Source organism: Leptonychotes weddellii, chromosome 12 (genome assembly GCF_054177405.1).
Source record: "Leptonychotes weddellii isolate Sample4059 chromosome 12, ASM5417740v2, whole genome shotgun sequence".
Lineage (NCBI taxonomy): Eukaryota > Metazoa > Chordata > Mammalia > Carnivora > Phocidae > Leptonychotes > Leptonychotes weddellii.
Window position 1 is genome coordinate 9,567,326 of NC_138380.1, and position 22,570 is coordinate 9,589,895.

The window sequence follows — 22,570 nt, forward strand, 5'->3', positions numbered from 1 at the left end:
ACACGATTGCCTATGAAAGGCAGAAGGCAACCCTATTCTCACAACACTCTCCCTTGCTAGCAAAAAAAGCCCATGAAAATACCCTGACTTGATTGTAGGAAATAGATAGAAAACAGAAGTTGATTTTTTACATTTTACATTTTATATATACATTTTATATATTATAGAATATGGCCTAATAGGCATGTGTTGGTTACTTGTGTGTATATGTGCACAAATACAATATAATACAATATTTAAAATGTTTCTTCATGGGGCTATTAAGATTGTAACACTTCTTTAGAATTACAAATATTGAGTCCTTGGTACATCACAATCAGTAGAAAACATGTTAGCCTCTGAGACTGGCTTCCATTCTTTAGAGAATAGTAGGCATATTAAAAAAAAAAAAATGACTTGCCCTAGACCATGTATGCCCTCCCTGCTAGTGCCCTCTGAAATTCATGGTTCATTCTCACCAAAATCTCCTTTGCGTGCAGGGTCTTTATGTCTAACTCCAGCATAAATTGGGCTTTTCCCTAAGGACGGCAATTCTCTGTAGTCCTAGTGGTGCTGTTGTTTCGTTTTGTTTTGTTTCTCCCACTACTTTTTCTAGAATGGGCTCTGGAAGTTAGAGGTAGGTGTCTTCACTGCTGTTTGCCGTTTTTTTGATTTGTCCTGTCCAAAACTCTAGCCATTCATCACTTGAGTACGTGAAATGTAGCTGATTCAAATTGAGACATGTTATTAGTGTAAAGTACATTGACAGTTTTGGAGACCAGGTTTGAAAAAATGTAAAATATCTCCTTATTGTTACCAGCTTTATTGAGATATAATTGATATATAATTTTGTATAAATTTAAGGCATACAACATGATTTGATACACAAATGTATTAATAGAGTTAATGAACACCTCTATCACCTCACATAATTACCTTTTGTTTTATTTTGACTTTTTGGTATGGTAAGAACATTTAAGATTTACTGTCTTAACACCTTTCAAGTATATAATACAATATTGGTAACTTTGGTCACCATGCTGTACATTAGATCCCAGAACTTACTCATCTGATAACTGGGGGTTTGTACCCTGTGACCAACATCTTTCTTTTTTCCACCACCAGCGTCTGGCAACCATCATTCTACTCTCTGTTTCTGCGAGTTTGGCTTTTTTTAGATTCCATATAAGAGATCATATGATATTTGTCTTTCTTTGTCTGACTTAGTTCATTTAGCATAATGCTTTCATGGTCCATCCATGTAGTTCTTAACTGGTAGGATTTCCTTTTTTCTCGTGGCTGAATAATAGAACTAATTTACATTTCTCTGATGATTAATGATGTTTGGTATCTTTTCATGTACCTGATGGCCATTTGTACATCTTTAGAAAGTGGCTAGTAAGCTCCTCTGCCCATTTTTTAATCAGGTTGATGGGTTTTTGCTATTGAATTATATGAATTCCTTATACATTTTGGATATTAATTTCTCATCAGATAGATGATTTGCAAATATTTTCTTCTATAACAAAAACTGCCTTTTCCTCTTGTTGATTGTTTATTTTGTTGTGTAGAAGCTTTTTAGTTTGGTGCAGTCTCACTTTTTAATTTTTGCTTTTGTTGCTTGTGCTTTTAGTGTCATCTCTAAAAAATGGTTGACAAGACCAATGTCAAGGGTCTTTTTCCCTATGTTTTCTTCTAGAGGTTTTATAGTTTCAAGTCTTATGTTTAAGTCTTCAATTTATTTTGAGTTAATTTTTGTGAGTGGTATAAGATAAGGGTCCAGTTTTATTCTTCTGCATGTGATTGTCCAGTTTTCCTAACATCTCAGTATTTTTAATACAGATTACATCTTAAAATATATATTTAGATGTAATGCATTAAAATATATTTTAAAATTAATTTTACCTCTTTTTAAAAACTTTTAAAATGTAGTTCTTGAGCATTTAAAATTGCCCATATGTATCCCCTTATATTTACATTAGACAGTGCTGTTTTATTCCTTTCTTCTTTTGCCCTAAAAACTTTAGTTCTCAACCTCATGGCAACTCAATCGCTCATTGCTGCAGTCCTCATCGTGACAGTCTTGGTCATTTCCCCTCCTGTCTTGATCAAGTAAACTTCTAGGTCACCAAAGGTCACTAATACTTTTTTCAGCAGTACTGTCTTGACTCATGGTAAATTCTGTATACACTTGAATGAACCTTCCAATACACAGACCTCTTGTTTCCTTAAACTTATCCCCTCTGGTTATCTTATTTACTTTTTTAACTAAATTACTCAGTTCAGTGAACACACCTAGACCTTGTTGATAGCAAGTTTTATAAGCCCTCCATAACCTCTGTTTTATCTATTTGACTCACTTTTTTGTAGCCTGACTCCAGCAGTTCTTCAGCTCAACCAGTACTCTGATCCATTGACCGTGTTCTTTTACTCTCCTCCAATCCCTGTTTCATTTTTTCATTTATTCAAAAAAATACTTACTGGACACCTGTTATGTGCCACTTCTTGTGTGATGTAATGCTGGCTTACACCCCCTGGCGATTTTGGTGGCTTGAGCCGTAGTTGTGATGAGGTTGTGGGTATTGAGAAGTGGAGAAATTCTGGACACATACTAACTTTTGGAAATACATAGATCATGTCCTTCCTCTGCTCATAACGGCTCCCCATTTAATGCCTGTAAAAGTCGGGGACTGTGGCTTAACGAGTCTTTATGAATTTAATACTTACATTTTACTCTGATTTCTCCCACTAATTTCTCATTTAATTTTAGCAGCTAGCCTCCTGATACTCTTTGAAAATGCCTGGGGCCATGTCACTGCTTCAGGGCCTTAACATAGTCAGTCTGCTGTCTGAAGAACCTGCCCCAGGTATCCGCACACATGGCCACCTCTCTCATCTCTTCTGGGTCTTTGTGCTACTCTAGTATTTTTGCAATGTAGTCTGCCCTAGCGCCTATCTATCTATCTATTTATTTATTTTTAAAATTTTATTATGTTAATCACCATACAGTACATCATTAGTTTTTGATGTAGTGTTCCATGATTCATTGTTTGTGTATAACACCCAGTGCTCGATGAAGTACGTGCCCTCCTTAATACCCATCACCTAGCTCCTATTTAAAGTGGAAGCATGTTCCCAACCTGTCATTTTTGGTCTCCCCTCTCCTGCTCTGTTATTCTCCCAATTTTAACACTTACCAGCATTTCACATCCTAACTAACAGACTTATTTGTATGTCTGTCAATTGTGTATTATCCTCCATTTGAACGTCAACACCATGAAGGCAGGGGCTTTTGTCTTCTTTACTGATATGTCATAAGTGTTTAGAATAGCACCTAACACATGGTAAATGATCCATAAATATTGCCAGAACTAACACATATGAAATAAGTTACTTTTTTCAAAAGCCACAGACTATTTGAACCTTTGTTAAGTAGGGAAGTACTCTTGTAGGAATGAGATGATGTTAACTCAGCCTAACAAATAGCTTCTTGCCTCTCCGGTTATTTATTCAGTTTTTCCTGAGTTTTTATATGCTTAGGGGAAGCTCAGTAAATACTTGTTGTCTGTTCTGTTGCGAACACTGCAGCTAGCATCTGGGATACATGGGCCTCTTCTAGAAGGAGAGATACTCAAGTATATCAACAGTTATAACAAAGTGCGACTGGGTATATTGTAAAGAATAATTATGTTACTTAAATTGGGAATTTTGTCTGATGCAGACACAGACATCTGAAATTAAAGGCCTTATTATACATACAGGTCCTAGAAAGGAAGGCATGGTGTGCCATGCTGGGGGCTGCATGGGAGGAGTGCCCAGCAAGCAGGCTCAAACAGGTCGGGAGCTGGGAGATAGAGCAAGGCCCCATGGGAGTCAGGGTGGGTAGACAAGCAAAGGCTTGAGAGGATTTCATTGGTCTGTTGGAATGTCACTAGGTCACAGTCTGGAGGGCAAGAAGGGGAAACTTGTGGCAGGGACCAGCCTTATCACCCTGTGCACCTGTTCACCTGGGCCAGGGGCTCACAGACTGTCTGAAGATGTTGAAGCCTCAGGAAATACAAAGTTTTAAAAACTTACCACACACTGGGTGAAATTAGAAATAAATGCAAAAGGCTTTGGATCCACACAGAAGAGTCACCCTGGGCAGTCTGCAAATGGTCTGTTTCAGATTGAACACTGTCCTAGTGGCATTGTAGTCCTAAAGACATAACTATAGCCTTGCAAAACCCATGTAAATGTGTAGGGGTGGTATCACTCTCTCATCTCTCTCTGTGAACACCTGACGCCCTACTTACAGCCAGAGCCAGAGAACTGCAGAAACCTCTCAGGCTGACCCTCCCCTGCCCTGCCTGCAGCCCCCATTGATCCTCTAATGTTTTTAATCAGTCTTGCTAAATACTTCCTGTAGGGAGAATGAGTAGTGATGAGAAGTAATCTTGCGGCTTCTTTATTCTGAAAAATTCAGTCACTGATCTACAGATACCGCTTATTCATCATGATGCCCCAGTGCAGAAGAGGGGGTTAAATTTCAGCCTTAAAGGTTATGGGATCCCTCAAGGCTTAGAGTATAGTAATGAAAAATTGAGAACCTAAGAAGGGATTCCGGAATCTGCGTAGTGAATAAACTCTCACCAGCCTTGCTTCTGATGTGAATTTAGGATTATGTGCGTAAGAAGGTGCCATGTGGGGCGCCTGGGTGGCTCAGTCAGTTAAGCGACTGCCTTCGGCTCAGGTCATGATCCTGGAGTCCCGGGATCGAGTCCCGCATCGGGCTCCCTGCTCGGCAGGGAGTCTGCTTCTCCCTCTGACCCTCCTCCCTCTCATGCTCTCTGTCTCTCATTCTCTCTATCTCAAATAAATAAAATCTTTAAAAAAAAAAAAAAAAAAGGTGCCATGTGCTTTTTACTGGAGCCTTAGCAGTTTTGCTAGATTTCATATATAACTTCTTTGAATGTCTTTTTCTTCAGTTTAGAGCAGATTCTCTCTAGTCTTTCCGAGGTGGTATATAATTTCTGGGCCGATTCCCCACTGGTCTGGAGTGGCCTTACTAATAAATCCTAGCCATTTCCCTGACCTGATACCCCAAACAGAAGCAGTCTCCTCGGCAGGTCTAAGCCTAACTGCTTACAAGTTACCCTCTTCCTCAGAGGGTTAACAGATGTCCCTGTCTTTGCCTATGTATTCAGAGTAATACATGCTTCCCAGGGTGCGTGCTCTTCCTGGACCCCAAATCTAATGCTTTGGGTCCTTGAAAGATCTCCAAAACTAGTATCCTAAGACAGGCACACCACACAGGTTTGGCATGAAGCATCTTATCCAAAGTAAAAATTCCTGTTCTCCCTACATTCTGATGAAGTCAGAAACAGAAAACTCATTTCAAATGTCTTGGTTCTTCTGTGTAATTTACCTTTTGTGTTTTTATGGGACCCCATTCTGATTTACATATTCCCACAATATAGCAATTAAGCTATTTCTTCCTTAGGCGGTGTGTCATTTCTTGCAGTGTCTTCACTTACTCTTCCATCAAACACTTGGCTGTCTTCGATGTGTTAGGCACTGTTCAGAGACCAGGGCTCTAACAATGGGACCGGAGAAACACAGCCTTTGGCCTCATGGACTTCTTACGCTTACTGTTCCTCTAAGAGTGGGGTGCTTGGTTAACATGGTATTCTTTTAAAATCATGGCATCTTTATGGACTGAATGTTATTTAAGATTTTTTTTCATGAACTATTTTAAAAACCTAAACCACATGCTCCCTGTTTTTAAACAATATCTATTTTATTCCAGATGGAGTGATTATTATTGCAGTCCGTTTTTATTGTTCGTAAGGTTTTCTTGTAATATTTTAATTAAGCTCTTCAAGCCTTCCTCTTCCACAGTGACTATATCCGCTTTGACTGTGTTGATGCATTATGAGATTAGGATGAGTAGAAGAAGGTGCATAGGGTCAAGGGAGGAGGCAATGCGTCGTGTCCTGTTCTCAAGCCCATTGTCAGCTGCTTTTTGCAGGAGAAGGTTACTTTACTCCCTTTCACTTCCCCACAGCCCACCTTTATTTACCCTTTGTCTTATATAGAAAGAAAGCAGCAAAGTAATTTTATATGTTAATATCCTGGAAATATATTTTCAACAACAGGGGAACATTTAAATAAATTATACTTTAGTTATAGGAAATGCTGTCTTGAAAGTGTTAAGTAGGAAAATAACATATCAAAGTATAGGTAATAATAACAAAAAATGTTAAAAATATATAACTATAATAATACCAAAAATAATACGGCAATAGAATAAGAGCTAATATTTTTTATTATTTGTTAAATTTTTATTTAAATTCCATTTTTGTTAACATATACTGTATTATTAGTTTCAGGGGTAGAATTTAGTGACTCATCAGTTGTATATAACACCCAGTACTCACCACATCAACTGCCCTCCTTAATACCCATCACCCAGTTACCCCATCCCCCTACCCATCTCCCCGCCAGCAATCCTCATCTGTTTTAAAAAAGGGAAAATAATATAAAGCTGTATTGGCATAAAAATATCTGGAACCCTCAATTTGTTTCCTAGAGTTAGGAGCCTCTTATGGTTTGCCGCCCTCTGTTTTCATCTTATTTTTCTTTCACTTTCCCTGTGTTCATCTGTTTTGTTTCTTAAGTTACACATATGAGTGAAATCATATGGTATCTTTCTCTGACTGACTTATTTCGCTTAGCATAATACCCTCTAGTTCCATCCACATCGTTGCAAATGGCAAGAGAATAATGGCTAATATTTTTTAAACAATCACTATGTCGTGAACATGTTCTAAATGCTTTACACTTAACTCCTCTACTTACCTCATTTAAACCCTGCAACAACCTTATCAATTGGCAAATACTATCCAATTTTTGCACGTGAACATAAAAATGAAGCCCTGAGAGTTTAGGCAACATTGCTAGGTTCAATAAAAAGATACTTGAATTCTAGTGGGGCAACAACCTGTGTGTTATAAGAAGAGACTACGGGTATGCTATGGGGATGGACGGGAGAGGCACCAGGTGCGAAATCAGGGATGATTCCAAATGGAAGGAACACATAAACAGCTGTAAAGGAAGAGTTGACTAGTTTTCCAGGTCAACAGGCAGATGGGAAGAACATAAAATTTGTACTTGAAAGAGTTGGTCTCGAAATGTGACTGCTACTCACCAATTATGTGACTTTAAACAAGTAACTTCATTCCTTCATCTGAACAACAGAAGTGATATCTACCATTTCTCTATGGCTTATCACATAAAATAGTATTGAAAGCTCTTTTTCATTGTTAGATGCTATTTAATTATTGAAAATACTTTAAGTATGTGACTTTCAGTTTTGTTTTGCCTTGCTTAGGTGGATGTAATTGTGACCTTGGGAGGTCTTGGTGGGCGTTTTGACCAGATTATGGCATCTGTGAGCACCCTGTTCCAAGCTACGTGCATCACTCCTGTGCCAATTATAATAATCCAAGAGGAATCTCTCATCTACCTGCTTCAGCCAGTAAGTGAAGAATAAATATAATGTCAGCACTTTGCTTCCACAGAACTTTTAACATTTGAGTAGACTTGCAGAAAACATGAGCCTATTGTGTGTCTTCGAAGTTGACACATGAGTGAAGTTGACCATGTTTACCTACTTGTGTTTACCCTGGTCTACTGCCTCAGAGCATGGAACAGCAAAAATGTACAGGAGATGCCTCAAAGTTTTCATTTTGCTTGTAACTTTTAATTAAATTGATTAAGAATTAAATTTAACACTTTTGCATTTTGAACAGCTGAACGTGAATGCCACTTGAGAAAAATCTCAACAGAGGAAACACAAAGCTTGGCAAATATTTCAAATGGAATTCTCATATATTTTCAGTGTTGTCATTATAATTGGAAACTGGATTTGATTTTGTTAAGCACTGAAAAGAAAATCTTTAGCTTTTACTCTTCATAAGTTGCCTGCCTATTAATTTCACTGCCTCGGAATAAATTCTAATGATTATATCATTCACTTCCCATGATGAATATCGAGGAAATTTTCTATCAACATAGTGCTTAGAACAGAATTCTTATTAAATAAGTTTTATAAGGTTGATCAGTGAGTTCCTCTACAAAAATAATCATTTGGTAACATTTTTAAAAGATAGTGGACAATTGTTCTTTTTTGCCTCTCATTGTAATGTACTGCTTACAGCATTGCTTCTGCCCATCTGCTATCCACCATCTGTAGCATGTCATTACCTAAAAATTGTTGTTTGGTTAATATAGGTACAATGCATCCTCCCTGTTGTTCAGCCAGCTTTGCATTTTTTTTTCCCCGGCGCTTTGCATTGCCTAGCTTTGTTGTTTTCTGGAACACTTCCTATGAGATGTGAAAAGGGAGCTGAAGAATTCCGTTTTCAAACTCAATAATGTCCATTTATTTAGTCAACAACCATTATGGAGTGCCTGCTATTTATTCCACTGCTAGGCAGTTGAGGACTAAGAGAACTAGTTATGTGAGCTTTGCTCTCTAGCGAAGAAGTCATTTATAAAAACATAAACATAAAGCACCGTTAAAAGATTGGTACATAAATGAGATGAAAGATATGATTTGGTCATAAGTATAGTAAGGAAAGTCCACTCAGAGGCACTCACATTTTATTCACTCAGTTAATTCAACAAATATTTATCGGTTACCTGCTATATACACCAGGCATTTACTTACCCAGGTATATGGCAGCCAACTAAAGAGACAAAATCCCTGGTTTTCATTCTCTTGAGGCTACATTGGAGCAGGACCTTCAAGGGTGAGTGGATGTTTGCTGTGGGAGATGGTGAGGAAGCCACACAAGGTGGAAGGAGCCACTAAAGAAAGGTACTGGCGCAGGGCATGTTTTCGGATCTGCAGTATGGAAAATGCCAGGAAGATAAGACTAGAAAACTACTTAGATCATGAAGAGCCTTGAATTCTGCACTGTGGAGTATGGATGTTTTTGCCGTAGGTAATGGGAAGTCATTAAAATATTTCACTTAGTGATATGACATGAGCAGCTATGCTTCTTAGATTTCTAATTATGTGTTTGTTAAATACCTGTTAATCTCCTAATAATTTCTGACACGTGAAACTTTCTACTATTATAAATCATTGAGCTTTATTATATAATATTGAGCTGATAGTGTGATTGCTAAAGTAGTCACCTGTAACTTGACTGTAGGTAGATATTCTAGTTAATAGATTACTAGTTGAAGCTGCGGTACAATAATTTTTAAAAAGTAAAAAAGGGAAGGTTAACTGATAGAAAAAGCCATGTCTGAAAAAATGACTTTTGCCCTTAAGAATTGTTCAGTGTGTTTGGTGTTCTGTACTATCGTTGTAATGTGCATAATTGTGGACTTCCTAAGATGCCTTCAGCCAGGGATTCACTGGATTTCCTCCATCTACAGGTTGCTGTCTGTCGTCCGTTTGGAAAACTCAGCCATTAGTTTTTCAAATATTGTCTCAGTACTATTCTTCTCCCTTCCTTGGCAACTCCAATTAACTGTAATTAAGATTCTCCAGTTGTATCATGTGTATCTCAAAACTTCTCTTTCACGTTTTGTATGCTTTAACCTCCCCGGGCTGTATTCTGAAGCTCATCACCTGTATTCTGTACCACTCTTCTGCTTTAGCCATGTCTATTTTGCTGCTAAAACCATCCACAGAGTTTTAAATTCCTGCCGTGATTCTTCTTTCTTATATGCTTGTCCTCTACTCACTTTTTCAAGACCCTTTCTTTAAAACATAATTGTCATACTTACTTTATTGTCGAGAGTAATTCTAATACCTGTGGTCTTTATAAGTCCACTGTCTTGTATTCACTTTCACTTTTATATTTTGTAACCTCGATTCCTTCTGTGTGTTATGATTTTTGGCCATGACCTTATATTTCTGGGAACTTCACCTGTGAGAATTATTTGAAGTGTGAGTTAAAAGTGAGTCCATGGAGAATTTAGAGCAGACTCCTAGCCCGGTTATTTGTAGGCATTAACAACCTAGGACATCTATGGAGACTTTTTGACCATCTAGGTGTTGTGAATTCTAGCAGTTCTGCTAGGTTACAAGTGCTCAGGGGAGACTTGCCCCTTCTTCTCAGCTACAGAGTACCAGGGCTTGGTTGGGCAGTTTTCCTAGTGGTCCAGTGGGAGTGTTATTTATATTCATTTACACTGAAAGTCTCTGCTTTATATGGTGCAGTCTCCTTTTACACTCCCAGCATTGGCAGGCCTTGGGCCTTGTCTCCTGATGACCTTCCATACTTCCATACTTCCATGCCTTGGAAATCAAAGCTCAAGTTCATCTGCTTTGGTAAACACCAAATATTTCAAAGGTGAAAGTTAGATTTGGTTTTCTTTTTCAGTCAGACCTTAGTTTTTGGCTTCTGAGTATCCTTAAAAAAACAAAAACAGATGTTTGATGCCTTTAAAAAGATTTCTTTAACTTTTTTCTAGCACTTTTTATTGTTTTAAGTTGGTCAGGGTACTAATTTGTCACACTGCCTCTGTAAGTCTGGTCTTACTCTGCCTATGTTACAGGAGTAATTAACCCCCAATCTCAGAGGCTTATCTGAGATTAGGTTTTTGAGGTTTTTTTCTCATCAGTGGAATATCTGGTCTGGTTTGGGCGGCATCCTCCATTTTATATCTAAGCCAACTGGAAGAAATTGTGGAATCTGGGGAAAAGATAGCCAGAAAGTGGCACTGCATGTTTTTAAAGGCCAGGCCTGGCTGTGTCCTCTATCACCTTTGGTGGGAACACAGTGACATTCCCCAGTGCACTGCAAGGCAATCTAGGAAAAGAAGGCTGTGGCCTTGAAGCAGGGAGAGGAACCACTGTGTGAGCACAGAACACTGTCTCTCTCAAACTGCCAGAAACTGAAGTTTGGAAAGAAAGTCTGGAATCATGACCCTACATAATTTCTAGGAGCATACTTTTTTTCTCATTTATAAAATATGTTAAACTTAGTTGTTAAAACAGAATCCTCAGTTCTCCCAACATAGTTGTCATATCGTATCATAGGCTACATGCTCCAAAACAATGCCTTCTGGATTCTTTGGTATTGTGATTTTGTCTCATTGAAATAACTAGGAAATTACCTATCCTAAGAAAGTAATGATCACATAGTGTGGAGCAGAAACCTGCACAGTCACACCCTCTGTCATGTAGAGGGGTGAGAGTATTTAGCATAGACCTCTACCTGCGGGGTTAACAGTGATGGCTTTGCTTCTCTTTGGCACTCATTCTAGAGAAATCTTCCCAGAGTGTGCTCTTCCTCTCTCTCTCTCTCTCTCTCTCTCTCTCTCTCTCTCTGTCAAATAAATAAAATCTCCCCAGAAACACATACTAGGTCCCTGCTTTTCAGTTGCTTTTAGTAAGAGAACACTAAGACAATTATTGGTATAAATGCAAAAGTCAAAATGAGTATGTTTGAGGGTTTAGGATATGAACCAATCTTACATAGTGTGCCATATTTTTAACAGTTTTAATTATGCACTTATGAAATGTGATTAACACCAAAACTTAATCAAAAGCTATACTAAAATTAGTTCATAGAACCATTCTGCATTCTAGAAATGAGACTCAGATCATTGAGCTGAACTGACTTTGTCATGTGTGTTTTGATGTTATCCATGTACGAGAACATACATCTCTATTAGGCAGTGTGCATGTTTTGGGAGGATACTCAGGGTGTCTATAGTTGCTGTTCATTGTTTATAGGACTGATCATAATCACAATCAAAATGGACAGAAAAAACCTCATAACTTTAAATTGAAACCATTTTCACATATTGTGGAACTAGGGCCCAAGAAAATCAATCTGGTATGCTTCAGTGCCAAATAAAGAATGGTTTGAAACTTTTTAAATGTATTTTTAATTGAAAGTCAACAAATAGCTGTTCTCAGAAAGGAAGATAATTTTGGAACTTTTACAAGAAGGGTCTAATTTGAGCTTCATAACAGTACTGTGAGGAAAGCAGGACAGGTGTGTCGGTCACACAGCGAAGTGTTTTGACCTAACACTTTCCACTACACTACATTTCCTCTTTCTTAGGGCTAGTGGATTAACGTGCAAATAGCAAACTCTTAGAACAAGTTACAGTTCATAGGCTGGTGATTATCCATAAACAATGTTTAACTGAGGGGCCAGTTGGTGTGTGTCTAGGGTTGTGTGTGTGTGTGTAATTATTCTTCACAACATTTTCAAATAAGATGAATTTGGGGTACACTTTAAAGGTATATCCCACCTCGTTGCTCCCCTAAACTAAACAAAAATGACTCGAATTTCCCTCAAGTATAACAAAATCTACATACATCAAGAATTTTTATCATTGAAGAAGATTGAGTGAGATTACCTTTGAGCTTTGCTAAAAATACTTCAAAAGTGGTGAAACTCAATGTAAATGCTAATTATTATGAGTATTATTTTTGAGAACAGTGTTTTCTAGAATTGGTTCTGTAATTATAGATTGTCTGAAATTGAAGATCATAGCAGGAGGATGAGACATGTTATGGGAACTGTTGGTATGACTGATAAAATGTTTTGGTGCTGTGCTTTGCTAAGAGAACTCATCTGTGTCTATTAAGTGGCAGTGATAGCCCTAGACCAGGGGACTAAAGTGTGCTTTTTTTAAATCTTTATAAAAAAGCCACCCAAACCCCAAATTATCTTAGCATTTCTGCGATAGTCTACATGTGAGACTCTTGAGACTGTTAGATAAATAAGTTAGCGTCCTTCATTCATGAGCGGAGAGTCCTTTCGGTCACTGTGGGCTGACCCACATGTCCAGAGACCATTCCCTTAAGGTTATAGAGGTTGTTCCAGACCGAAATCTTTCATCTGCGTTCTCTCTTCATTCCCCTTTCTGTGACTTATTTTGGTTATTACAAATTGAATTTTTTTTTAATTTTTTTTTATTGTTATGTTAATCCCCATACATTACATCACAAATTGAATTTTAAGACAAGGAGACAATGGTATAGTTCCAGATCTATATAAATATGGAAAAATGTTTGGAATTTTTTAGCTGGTTTATTTTTGAATATATAATGTCTTTTATAGTGTTTTGGCATATTTCACTTGTTATGGGTCAAAATATCATTTTGACTGAAAGCCTCAGTAGGTAGCATTTACTTTAAAAATGACAGATGGTACATTCCTTCAAATGGAAAATTAAAAATAGAATGCATAATAGCTCCTCCCTTAAAAGTAAGCATTTCTCTTTTACTTTCCAAAATGTCTTCTTAATAAGACTTTATGACCTTTTATGAACAGGAGATTTTATGAAACCAGTGAGAGACATTTTTGACATGAAACACTACTGATATCAATTATTAGTTAGGCTGTATTCCTTATGAAGACATTTAGATGCTCCCAGCCATGTTTATCATGCTAGCCATGCAGAGTGTGGATGGTTCCAGATTTCTCATACGTACTTTCTCATTTTCTGCTCCTGTGCTTCTCAGGAGTACAGAAACATTAGCTTCTGTACACTGAGCATAAATTATCTTTTATCTGCAAGTTTTATGGCAGTTGGTAATACAAGTTAATAGGATTTATGACCAAGAAATGAGATGTCCAAGAGTTAATAAGGCATGCCTTTTACATTATCCTAAACCTTGTTCAGTGATTCCTAGTCAGGATTCCAGTATCTGATGCAGGGGAATGGTGTTACAGAGCAGAGTTCCATCACTTTTTATCTCACCTGAGCAAACTTCTAAATATGTTGTAAATATTTCTTCCTCATGATCTTAGTCATGTTCACTACTACTTGTTTTTTCACTCACTAGAACAATTATTTGCTGTTTAAATTTCTCACATTTTATAAATTAGACATTTGCAATGCTGGTAATGAATATGATAGGAAAATGTTAAGAGTCTGATAGAAGCTGGATATCCATGATGTAAATTTGGCATGCATGATGGTTTCTGCTGCGAACTGAGGGTATGGGTCTGTCTGCCCACATGTCCAGGACCATCTGAGGGTATGGGTCTGTCTACCCACATGTCCAGGACCATCTCATCAGTGACAGCACCAGGGAAGTGATTCTCAGAATATCAACTATATAGTAGGGGCGCCTGGGTGACTCATTCTAGTGTCCAGCTCTTGATCTTAGCTCAGGTCTTGATCTCAGGGTCATGCGTTCAAGCCCCACCATGGGCTCCAGGCTGGGTATCGGGCCTACTTAAAAATAAAACTGTATAGTAGCATAGAACCGTTAAATATTAGTGTAAATGGTATAAAACCTTAAAGAGCATTTTGTGGATAGGCAATTGTAGGGACTTAAAGGTAAAGTGATTTTGCCCAAGGTCATACAGAGTGTTTCTTTGAAAGAAAATGGATGCTAAACATGAGGTGGATCTCAGGCAGCAGTGGTCTGCAAAGGACCACCAGGCATCTCCTCTCTAAGGATGGGCTGTCACATTGAGCTCTCGCTTTCCTCTTCCATAACTCCAAGTGCTAACCCATTCCTTCCTCTGCCCTACTACCCATCTAAGCTTGCTTTTCTGGGAAAGTTCTGCCACTCAGTATCTGACCTAAACATTCTACCTTCAAGTTGTGTCCTCTGCATTACTCACTCTCTTTGGCTTTATCTGCTCTGCTCTGCCAGGGCAGCAGCTTCTCCATGTGGAATACAGACACACATCTTCCCAAAGCATCCTCCTCTGTCCCCTCACTTCAAACCTTGCCCAGCTTTCTAGGGAAAATGTTTCTGTGCCCGTTCTCTCCTTCTCTTCTTTCCTCTTCTGTGTGCTTTTCCCCTTCCTCCTCTACAGGGAGTTTTAAAATTATAAACCAAAGCCTATCCTGTTTAGAACATTGTGTTAGTCTTAGTATGTTATTATGAAAACATGACATTTTAATGAGCAATAAGACAACAAAATTCTAAAGCTATACAATTCTCATTTTTCTAAGTGCCCTCTAATGTCCTCTTTAGATTGCCATAGAAATATTTCCTTTATGGTTTTATTCATGTTTAATTAAACTAATTTTATGTAACTAAGAAGTTAACCACACATTTTTAAAGAGTTTATTTTATAGGTATTGTGTTCTGTTTTGTTGATTTACAGCATAGAATATTTCATCAACAAACATTCTTCAAACACCTGTTATGTAGTAGATACTGTGGCAGGCAGTGAGAATGTGGAAATAAAGCAAATGGCTTCTGTTCTACTGCTCATAGTGCAGTGAAAAGCCAGAAGAATAAATTGCAAAATTCAGAAATCTGTTAGAAGAATATAGTGAGTGCAGGGGGCTTGGGTGGCTCAGTTGGTTAAGCTTCTGGCTCTTGATCTCAGCTCAGGTCTCGATCTCAGGATCAAAAGTTCAAGCCCTGGGTTGGGCTCCCTGCTGGGTGTGGAGCCTCCTTCAAAACAAAACACTGAGTGCTGTGAGGATGGCATGGAAAAAGCATCTAATCCAGATTGGTGACAGGGTTGGTGGTGATCATGGATTTAGTTTCTCAGGGGAGATAACATCTAATGGGGAGTTAGGCAAAGAGAGATGAATAAAGACATTTAATGTGGAAGGAGTATCATGTGCAAGGCAACCTGAGACAACTTGGCACAATTGCTAGATCCTTGGGAGCCATAGGAGATGCAGCTAGAGGTAAGAAAGGTAGAGGGACTTGTTTGCATTCTCAGATAGATGGTCTTTATATTGATGGCAGAGCTCAGGTATTAAGCATTTTTATCAAGAGAATGGCATTAGATTACCGTTTAGAGAGTTTAGTGTGTAGCAATGTTGGATAAATTGGTTAGGGAAGAGATGGAAGCCATTCAACTCTTAGAAATCCAAAAAAGAAATGATGAATAAGTCAGCTTCACTTTGCTGATTGAGTTCCTTGGGATGTGTGCTCGAAAGTCTTCTTTGGAGGAATACGGGGGGCAGGGAGTCAATGTAATGACTAGGATTTTGGATTAAGCAGTTGGTTGCTGTCTTTCTTTAAAATAGAGAATATGAGAAGAACAGGTGAAGATAGGAAGTTGGTCAGCTGACTCTGGGACACAAAGAGATTGATCTGTCTTTGAAACTATGTAGAAGTGCTTAAATATAGATATATAGATATCTGTAGAATAATCTCTCCTTTTAGGCAGTTCTTCTGTGTGTGTGTGTGTGTGTGTGTGTGTGTGTGTATGATTCTACTCAACTTATACACACACACACACACACACACAGCTTGACCTGGTGATATACCTTGAGAATCATGAACATATACATGGTAATTAAAAACTTGGAGTGGAGTCTTACACATTGAAAGAGGGTATGGAGTGAAAAGATCAATGGCAGAACCCTAGAGAATAGAATACCTTAATGGAAAAGAAATAGGAGAACTGCAAGAGTGGTATCACTGAGACCAAGGTAGTTTCGAGTTTCAAGAGGTAAGGGAGTGATCAGCTAAGGTGCTGAGAATATAAAAGATAGACTAAGTTTGGCAGCTCAAAAGGAACTTGATCAGGTACAGTTTTCATGGCAAAATATGGGTAGAAACCAGATTACTTTGAGTTGATTATTAAATAGGAAGGGACGTAGAAATCCATTGCTCTTGCTAACCCTTTCTCACTGTTCATTCACTTTAATTGAATTTGGGGGACTGACCTGGGAAGTAATGACGACTTATAAAATTATTTTGGTGAGGCCGTTTTCCAAGCTAAACAAAACCAGAACATGAATGTTAGGGATTACTCCTTTCTTTCGAGGCATGAGCAGAAGTGCAGCTACCATGCTATGCATTTGTAAGATGGCTTGCACAGTGATGGACGCTGACTGTGTCACTAGATGCTGGTGAAGTGCTTTTCAACCTATTTCAAGTCTGTCTTCTCTTCCTGGCCTGCCCCCAGTTCCATAATCCTGGTGGGCCCTTCCCCTCCTCCTCTACATGGGCACCTTGGTCTGGGGCTAAGTGTGAAGCTTTGAGTTTGACCTTTAAATCTCCCTCTTGCTGGCCTATCATCTTCTGTGTTATACAACCTAAGAAACTGGTCCATCAGTTGTTTTCCAAACTGACCACAGCCACTGCTTTTCTGTACCACAAATAATTTTGAAGTCACTCTCTTAAAGCCCTACTCAAATTTTCTGACTTCTACACAGAATTTCCAAGTAAGCCTTTCTGAACTTCCCCCATCTGGATCATTTTCATCACTTTTTAAAATCTTTTTTCTCGCATGGACCCCAAGCAGTCTATCCATAAGACAGAATTTACTAAGTTATAACTTTTCTCATTTTCTAAACCTTAAAAAAATTAGTTACATATTTATGATCAAAGATGAAATAATGATCACACTTAGTTCATCTGATTCTAGCCAAATCCAAATAAATAGGAAGTTTAAGACGATTTAAATATACTACTGCCATTAACAAGTGTTCATGATTGCTTCCTCTTATACAATACAGGGTGGCTGGGCGTCCCAGGCTGTGACTTAGTCTGCTTATTTCTCTACTGTCATGCGCTTTCTTCCTGCTTCACTGAAAGCTCATTTGAAGGAGTGATGGCTGCTTTAGGTGGCTGCCAGTGTGTTTCTACCCTTGAGGACGATGGTGGCAGGCCTGGTAGGTTTTAAGGCAACCTGGATACAATGAAGTCTCAGAGGGAAAGGCGTGCAATAACAGCCTGATACCCACCACTCACCCATACAGCTTACAAGTTTTTTAACCTTATAGGAGTCTTTCACTAAAGAGGGCTTATAGAAAGATGACCCATCAGCAAAAACCTATGGTGATCCTTCAGTGATTCCAAAGGAACAAGGGAGGAAATACCAAATTCAGTCTCTATGGAAACTGTTTAAAAACTTACTTGAACATTGGCCTTTCATTTTCAACCATGAGTGACAGAGAATCCATTTTGGAGACTGGATGCAATCCATAAGCCTGCTGTGTGCGGGCAAAACAATAGAAAAGACAGCATCAGCGTTTGTGTGGGCTCTGTCATCCTAATTCATCATAATCCAATTGTAGGTAACGTAATGGAATATTGGATGCTAGATGTCAGAGTTTCCTTTAGTTCCCCTTCCACAGTCCTCTGTGGCAAGGACACAAGCACACTGTGTCATGTAGACTTAGTTCAATTGAGCGTTGCTTCAGCATCTCTCTTTGATTGAAAACAAAAGGTTGCCAATGCGGTATCAATGAACTGTGAAGTGATCTGAGTGTTACCAGCAGGGCAATGAAATGAGCCTCTGGGAAGAAGATTGGCACAAGTGAAAGTTTCTGTATAAAGGGCTTCCTACGGCTCCAGCTGGGTGGTATTACTTCTTATCCAATTAAGATTTTTTCCCCCCTGAATTTGGGAGCATTTTGATCTTGTTTGTTCCCAAAATGATCAAAACTGAAAGTGAAGAAAAAGTGGAAAACGTATCAAAATAAAGTTCAGCTAGAAGGGCTGGGATTTGAGGGTACTTATTTAAACTGTGCATTCACCCTCCTGGATGTTATAAAGCTCTTCCAAGGAATGGTGTAAGATGCCTTGCCCTCCTACAGACACACACACTCACACACACACACACACTGCATGTAACATACATGTGCATGCATACATACACACCAAGAATTTCAGCACTTCTAAGCCAATCTTACTGAGAGGAAGGAAAATAAGTGTACTCTCTGGTCAACTGGGGAGGATTTCTTTTCTTTTTCTCCTTTTTCTTTTTTTTTGAAAACCACTATCCTACATAGTTGGCTTTTAAAAGGTCCACTTAATCCTTCATAACTTTGTCATGATCAGAATTATATTTGACTTACATGCATATGGAATAGTTTAACAGTGAAATTTATAAAAATGCATCAAAGTTAGGAACCAAGTTAGCAAAGCAGAGTATAACCTAGGATGAGCTACAGACTGAGAAAGAGGGTTAAACTTACTTTGACAGAGAATAGCATTAAAGATGCCCCAATCCCATATTGTCTTCTGAAGCAGACTATGTGATATCAAGTAGATAAGATAGTCTCAGTGTCAAAGACATACTGTCTGTTAATATACCTCTGGAATCTCTTGAAAGCCATGTAGGAATTATAAAATAACCTCTGTACCTGAAAGGTTGGAATATTATATTTTAATAGTATTTGTAGAGCTACGCAGCTTTTAATATGTATGAAATCCTGTCAGCATCATCTCACTTGACTCTCCAGCAGTCCTCTTAAGCAGAGCACTCCTGTTCGTTGTTTCTATTTCTCAGATGAGGAAACTCTGCACAGAACAATGTTGTAAGAGTATGGTACATCCATGGATAGTCTAGGAATTTTCTGAATCCTACTCTTGTGCCATTTGCTTTATAGCCTTCTGTTAGAATTCATGCCTACTCTCTGAATTTCAGTGGATCCATATGGAGGGCTCCAAAAGAATGAAGGAAAGATAACCAGTTGCAAGCATTATCTATGCATGAAGAGTGGCTCATTCAGGAGTAGGCATTGAAATCATCTGCACAGCTTTATTTTTTTCCTTAGTCAACTTTTTTATTATGGAAAGAATCATATTTACAGGGAATTTGAAAGACTAGCATGATGAACAACATATTCCAACCATTTGTAATTTTTTAAACATTTTATCGTGTGTTTTATATATAAACCTTTTTTTTTCTTTTGGTAACCATTTGAAAGTAAGTTGCAGATATCACATCACTTTGTTCTAAATACTTCAACGTGGAGGATGATATTTAGAAACCAAGATCCAGGTAATAGATGTGCTTATTGGTACTGTGTGGCATTGCTTTTAGACTTTCGCAGTAAACAGAACTAAAAACAGCAAAAAGGTATGTGTGTGTGTGTGTATGTATAAATCGTGGATCCACATTGATATTTTGAATTCAGTTTTAATATGTAGTTTTTAAACTTTTATATTTTTATTTCTTTAACCACCCCCCCCACACACACACACACAATCCTGGCTTGAAATGCTATACTTGTATTATACTATAGTATATAGTAGTCAGTTTCATATTTATAATACCCACATTACTACTAACAGTAAAGCTACTGAGTGAAATTTAAGATGTCTTTGTAGGTCTGTCTTTAAATTATATCCCAGCCAGAGTACTGTATCTAAAATTTCTCACTTTAAATATTAAAATTTGTTCTTTCTGTGGTTATGCTGCCTATTTAATATGCTGTTAGGCTCATTTGTTGCAGTTGATTTGAAGTTATAAGACCTTATTTTTTTAATGATTTAAAATATTTTACAAATAATTATATAGCCTAAAGGCAAAGCTTGATTAAAGATACCCTCGGGAGAGGTCTTGCTTTTATTCCTATCTCCCTCACCACCACCACCACCCTCCTTCAGAATTTTTCAGATTCTTGCAAAAAAATAAAACCAAAACAAATATGTACACATTTTCTCATCCCCCCCGCCTTTTTAAAAAAAAAAAAATTTATTTGACAGAGACACAGCAAGAGAGGGAACACAAGCGGGGGGAGTGGGAGAGGGAGAAGCAGGCTTCTTGCGGAGCAGGGAGCCCGATGTGGGGCTCGATCCCAGGACCCTGGGACCAAGACCTGAGCCGAAGGCAGACACCTAATGACTGAGCCATCCAGGCGCCCCTCATTTCCCCCTTTTTATATGAAATTTAGCATACTATATATATGTCTCTACCTCCTTTTTTTCACATATTTTGAAAACCACTCTATTCAGCAGTAGAGATCATCCTTATTTCTTTATTATGACTATCATGAGGACATTTCTAAATGTACTGTCATTTATCCATGTGTAGTTTTTGAAAGAACATACTGGAAATTCAGACTAGGTAGTTCTTTGAGTTGAAGCTGTGTATATTTTGAGAATATTCCTCAGGTGGTTCCATGCACATTCCCATTTGAGACCTCTTTTGCTCTCAGAACACCTTATGAAGTGGAGACAATATGATCCAGTTTTAAAGATGAACAAACTGGGTCTTATAAAGATGAATTGGCTTTCAGGGGTTATTCCACTCCTTAACAGTAAAGCCACATTCCAAATCCGTGTCAGACTGATGCTTTAGCTTTCTCCACTCCATAATTCTGTTTGCACTTACATGATTCGTGTGCTTGGTATGATGCCATTCAGTGTAGAAAAAGCAATTTAAAAAGATAAACTCATTGGGGCGCCTGTATGGCTCAGTCGGTTAAGCGTCCATTTCTTGATTTTGGCTCAGGTCATGATCTCAGGGTCATGAGATCAAGCCCTGCATTGAACTCCACACTAGATGTGGAGCCTGCTTAAGATTCTCATTCTCCCTCTGTACCCACCCCCAACTGTGCTCTCTCTCTCAAGAAAAAAAAAAAAGATAAACTCATTAAACATAGCCTATAAATACCACATAATTTTTTATAACAGAGAATTAGGCTTTCCTGCCATCCTTTGTAGAGTGTATGTGTTTTTAAATAGAAATGAATGGGCACAATCACGGTTTTCTTACCAAAGAAGAAGAATGTTCTATTATAGCTGAGGTAGTAATGGTAATGAATCAGAGTCTTTTCTTTTTGGAAAAAGTCATGTTGATAGAGGAACCTCAAAATTGATTAATTACATACATGTTGGCCTTTCCAACTGTCTGATGATAGGAAGCCAATTTCACTCCTAACCAGAAGCCCTCAAGGTAAAAGGCACAGAGTATAGAACATTGGTCTTATTTTTATCAGGGAAGGTTAATGTACAAAAATGCTGCTCAGGGGACAGTGGAGAAGGATTTATTTTCTCCTGGGTGAAGCTAGGCTATTAAGAAGTGGGCACTCCTTGAAATTTTGATAATAGTAATTGAAAAGCTATGAGTAAACCTTAATATTTTTTTCTGAGCATATTTCACACTATAAAATATTTCCCAGAGCAGAGTAAGCCTTGTGAAAAATAGAAGGACTTGGACAGGTTTTTCGTATATTCATTCAACCAACATACTATTAAAGACTTATTTGTATCAGGTATTTACAAATTGCTAGACCAAAGACGAATAAGTTCCTCTCAAAGAGCTAATAGTATCATCATTAAATAGATCATGATTTCATAATAAAATAAGCTTCATAGTACAAATATATACAGAATATCATGGAAGCCTACAGAAGCAGCACGTAATATGCCACAGATAGGTTGTACATACAGCTAGTAAGCCGCAGAGATGAGATATGCGAAGGCATTCTGCGTGCATATGTACTGCTCTGTGCTCTTATTAATTGCTACATTGCTCTGTCCCTGAGAAAAACAAATTAGGGCTGTTTTCAGTGACAGAAACATAGACTGATAGGCCATAGCTATAACTCTGTATGCAGACCTCGTTCTGTTCATTGAACTTACCTCTTAGATGCAAAGATTCCTGCCCTTGTAAGCACCAATTCATTGCAGCCCCTTTCATAACATGATTTTAAATTGTGTTAAATATGGCAAGTTATTAGCAGCAACACTTAATACTGCATACCGTCCAGTAGGCTGCCATAAAGAATTTCATTTCTAAAACCAAATAGTGCATAATTCTTTAAATTCATCTTATCTTTAATACATACTTCATTTAAAACAATTTTATGAACCAAATTCTAACTTACTACTTAGCATAAAAATGTTGATGTGCAACATTTAAAAAAATTAATGCTACAAATCTTGTCCTCTCTT

General features: G+C 38.0%; 1 protein-coding gene across 14 annotated transcripts in view; it reads left to right on the top strand.

Annotated features, from left to right (window-relative positions):
- The window catches only part of TPK1 (thiamin pyrophosphokinase 1), a 335,883-nt gene that overhangs the window by 189,184 nt on the left and 124,129 nt on the right, over nucleotides 1–22,570 (top strand). For all 14 annotated transcript variants that reach the window (XM_081799933.1, XM_081799936.1, XM_081799940.1 and 11 more), the window contains one exon: nucleotides 7,352–7,498. In XM_081799933.1, coding sequence (XP_081656059.1) covers nucleotides 7,352–7,498 — 147 coding nt within the window. The remainder of the gene's footprint in view (nucleotides 1–7,351; nucleotides 7,499–22,570) is intronic.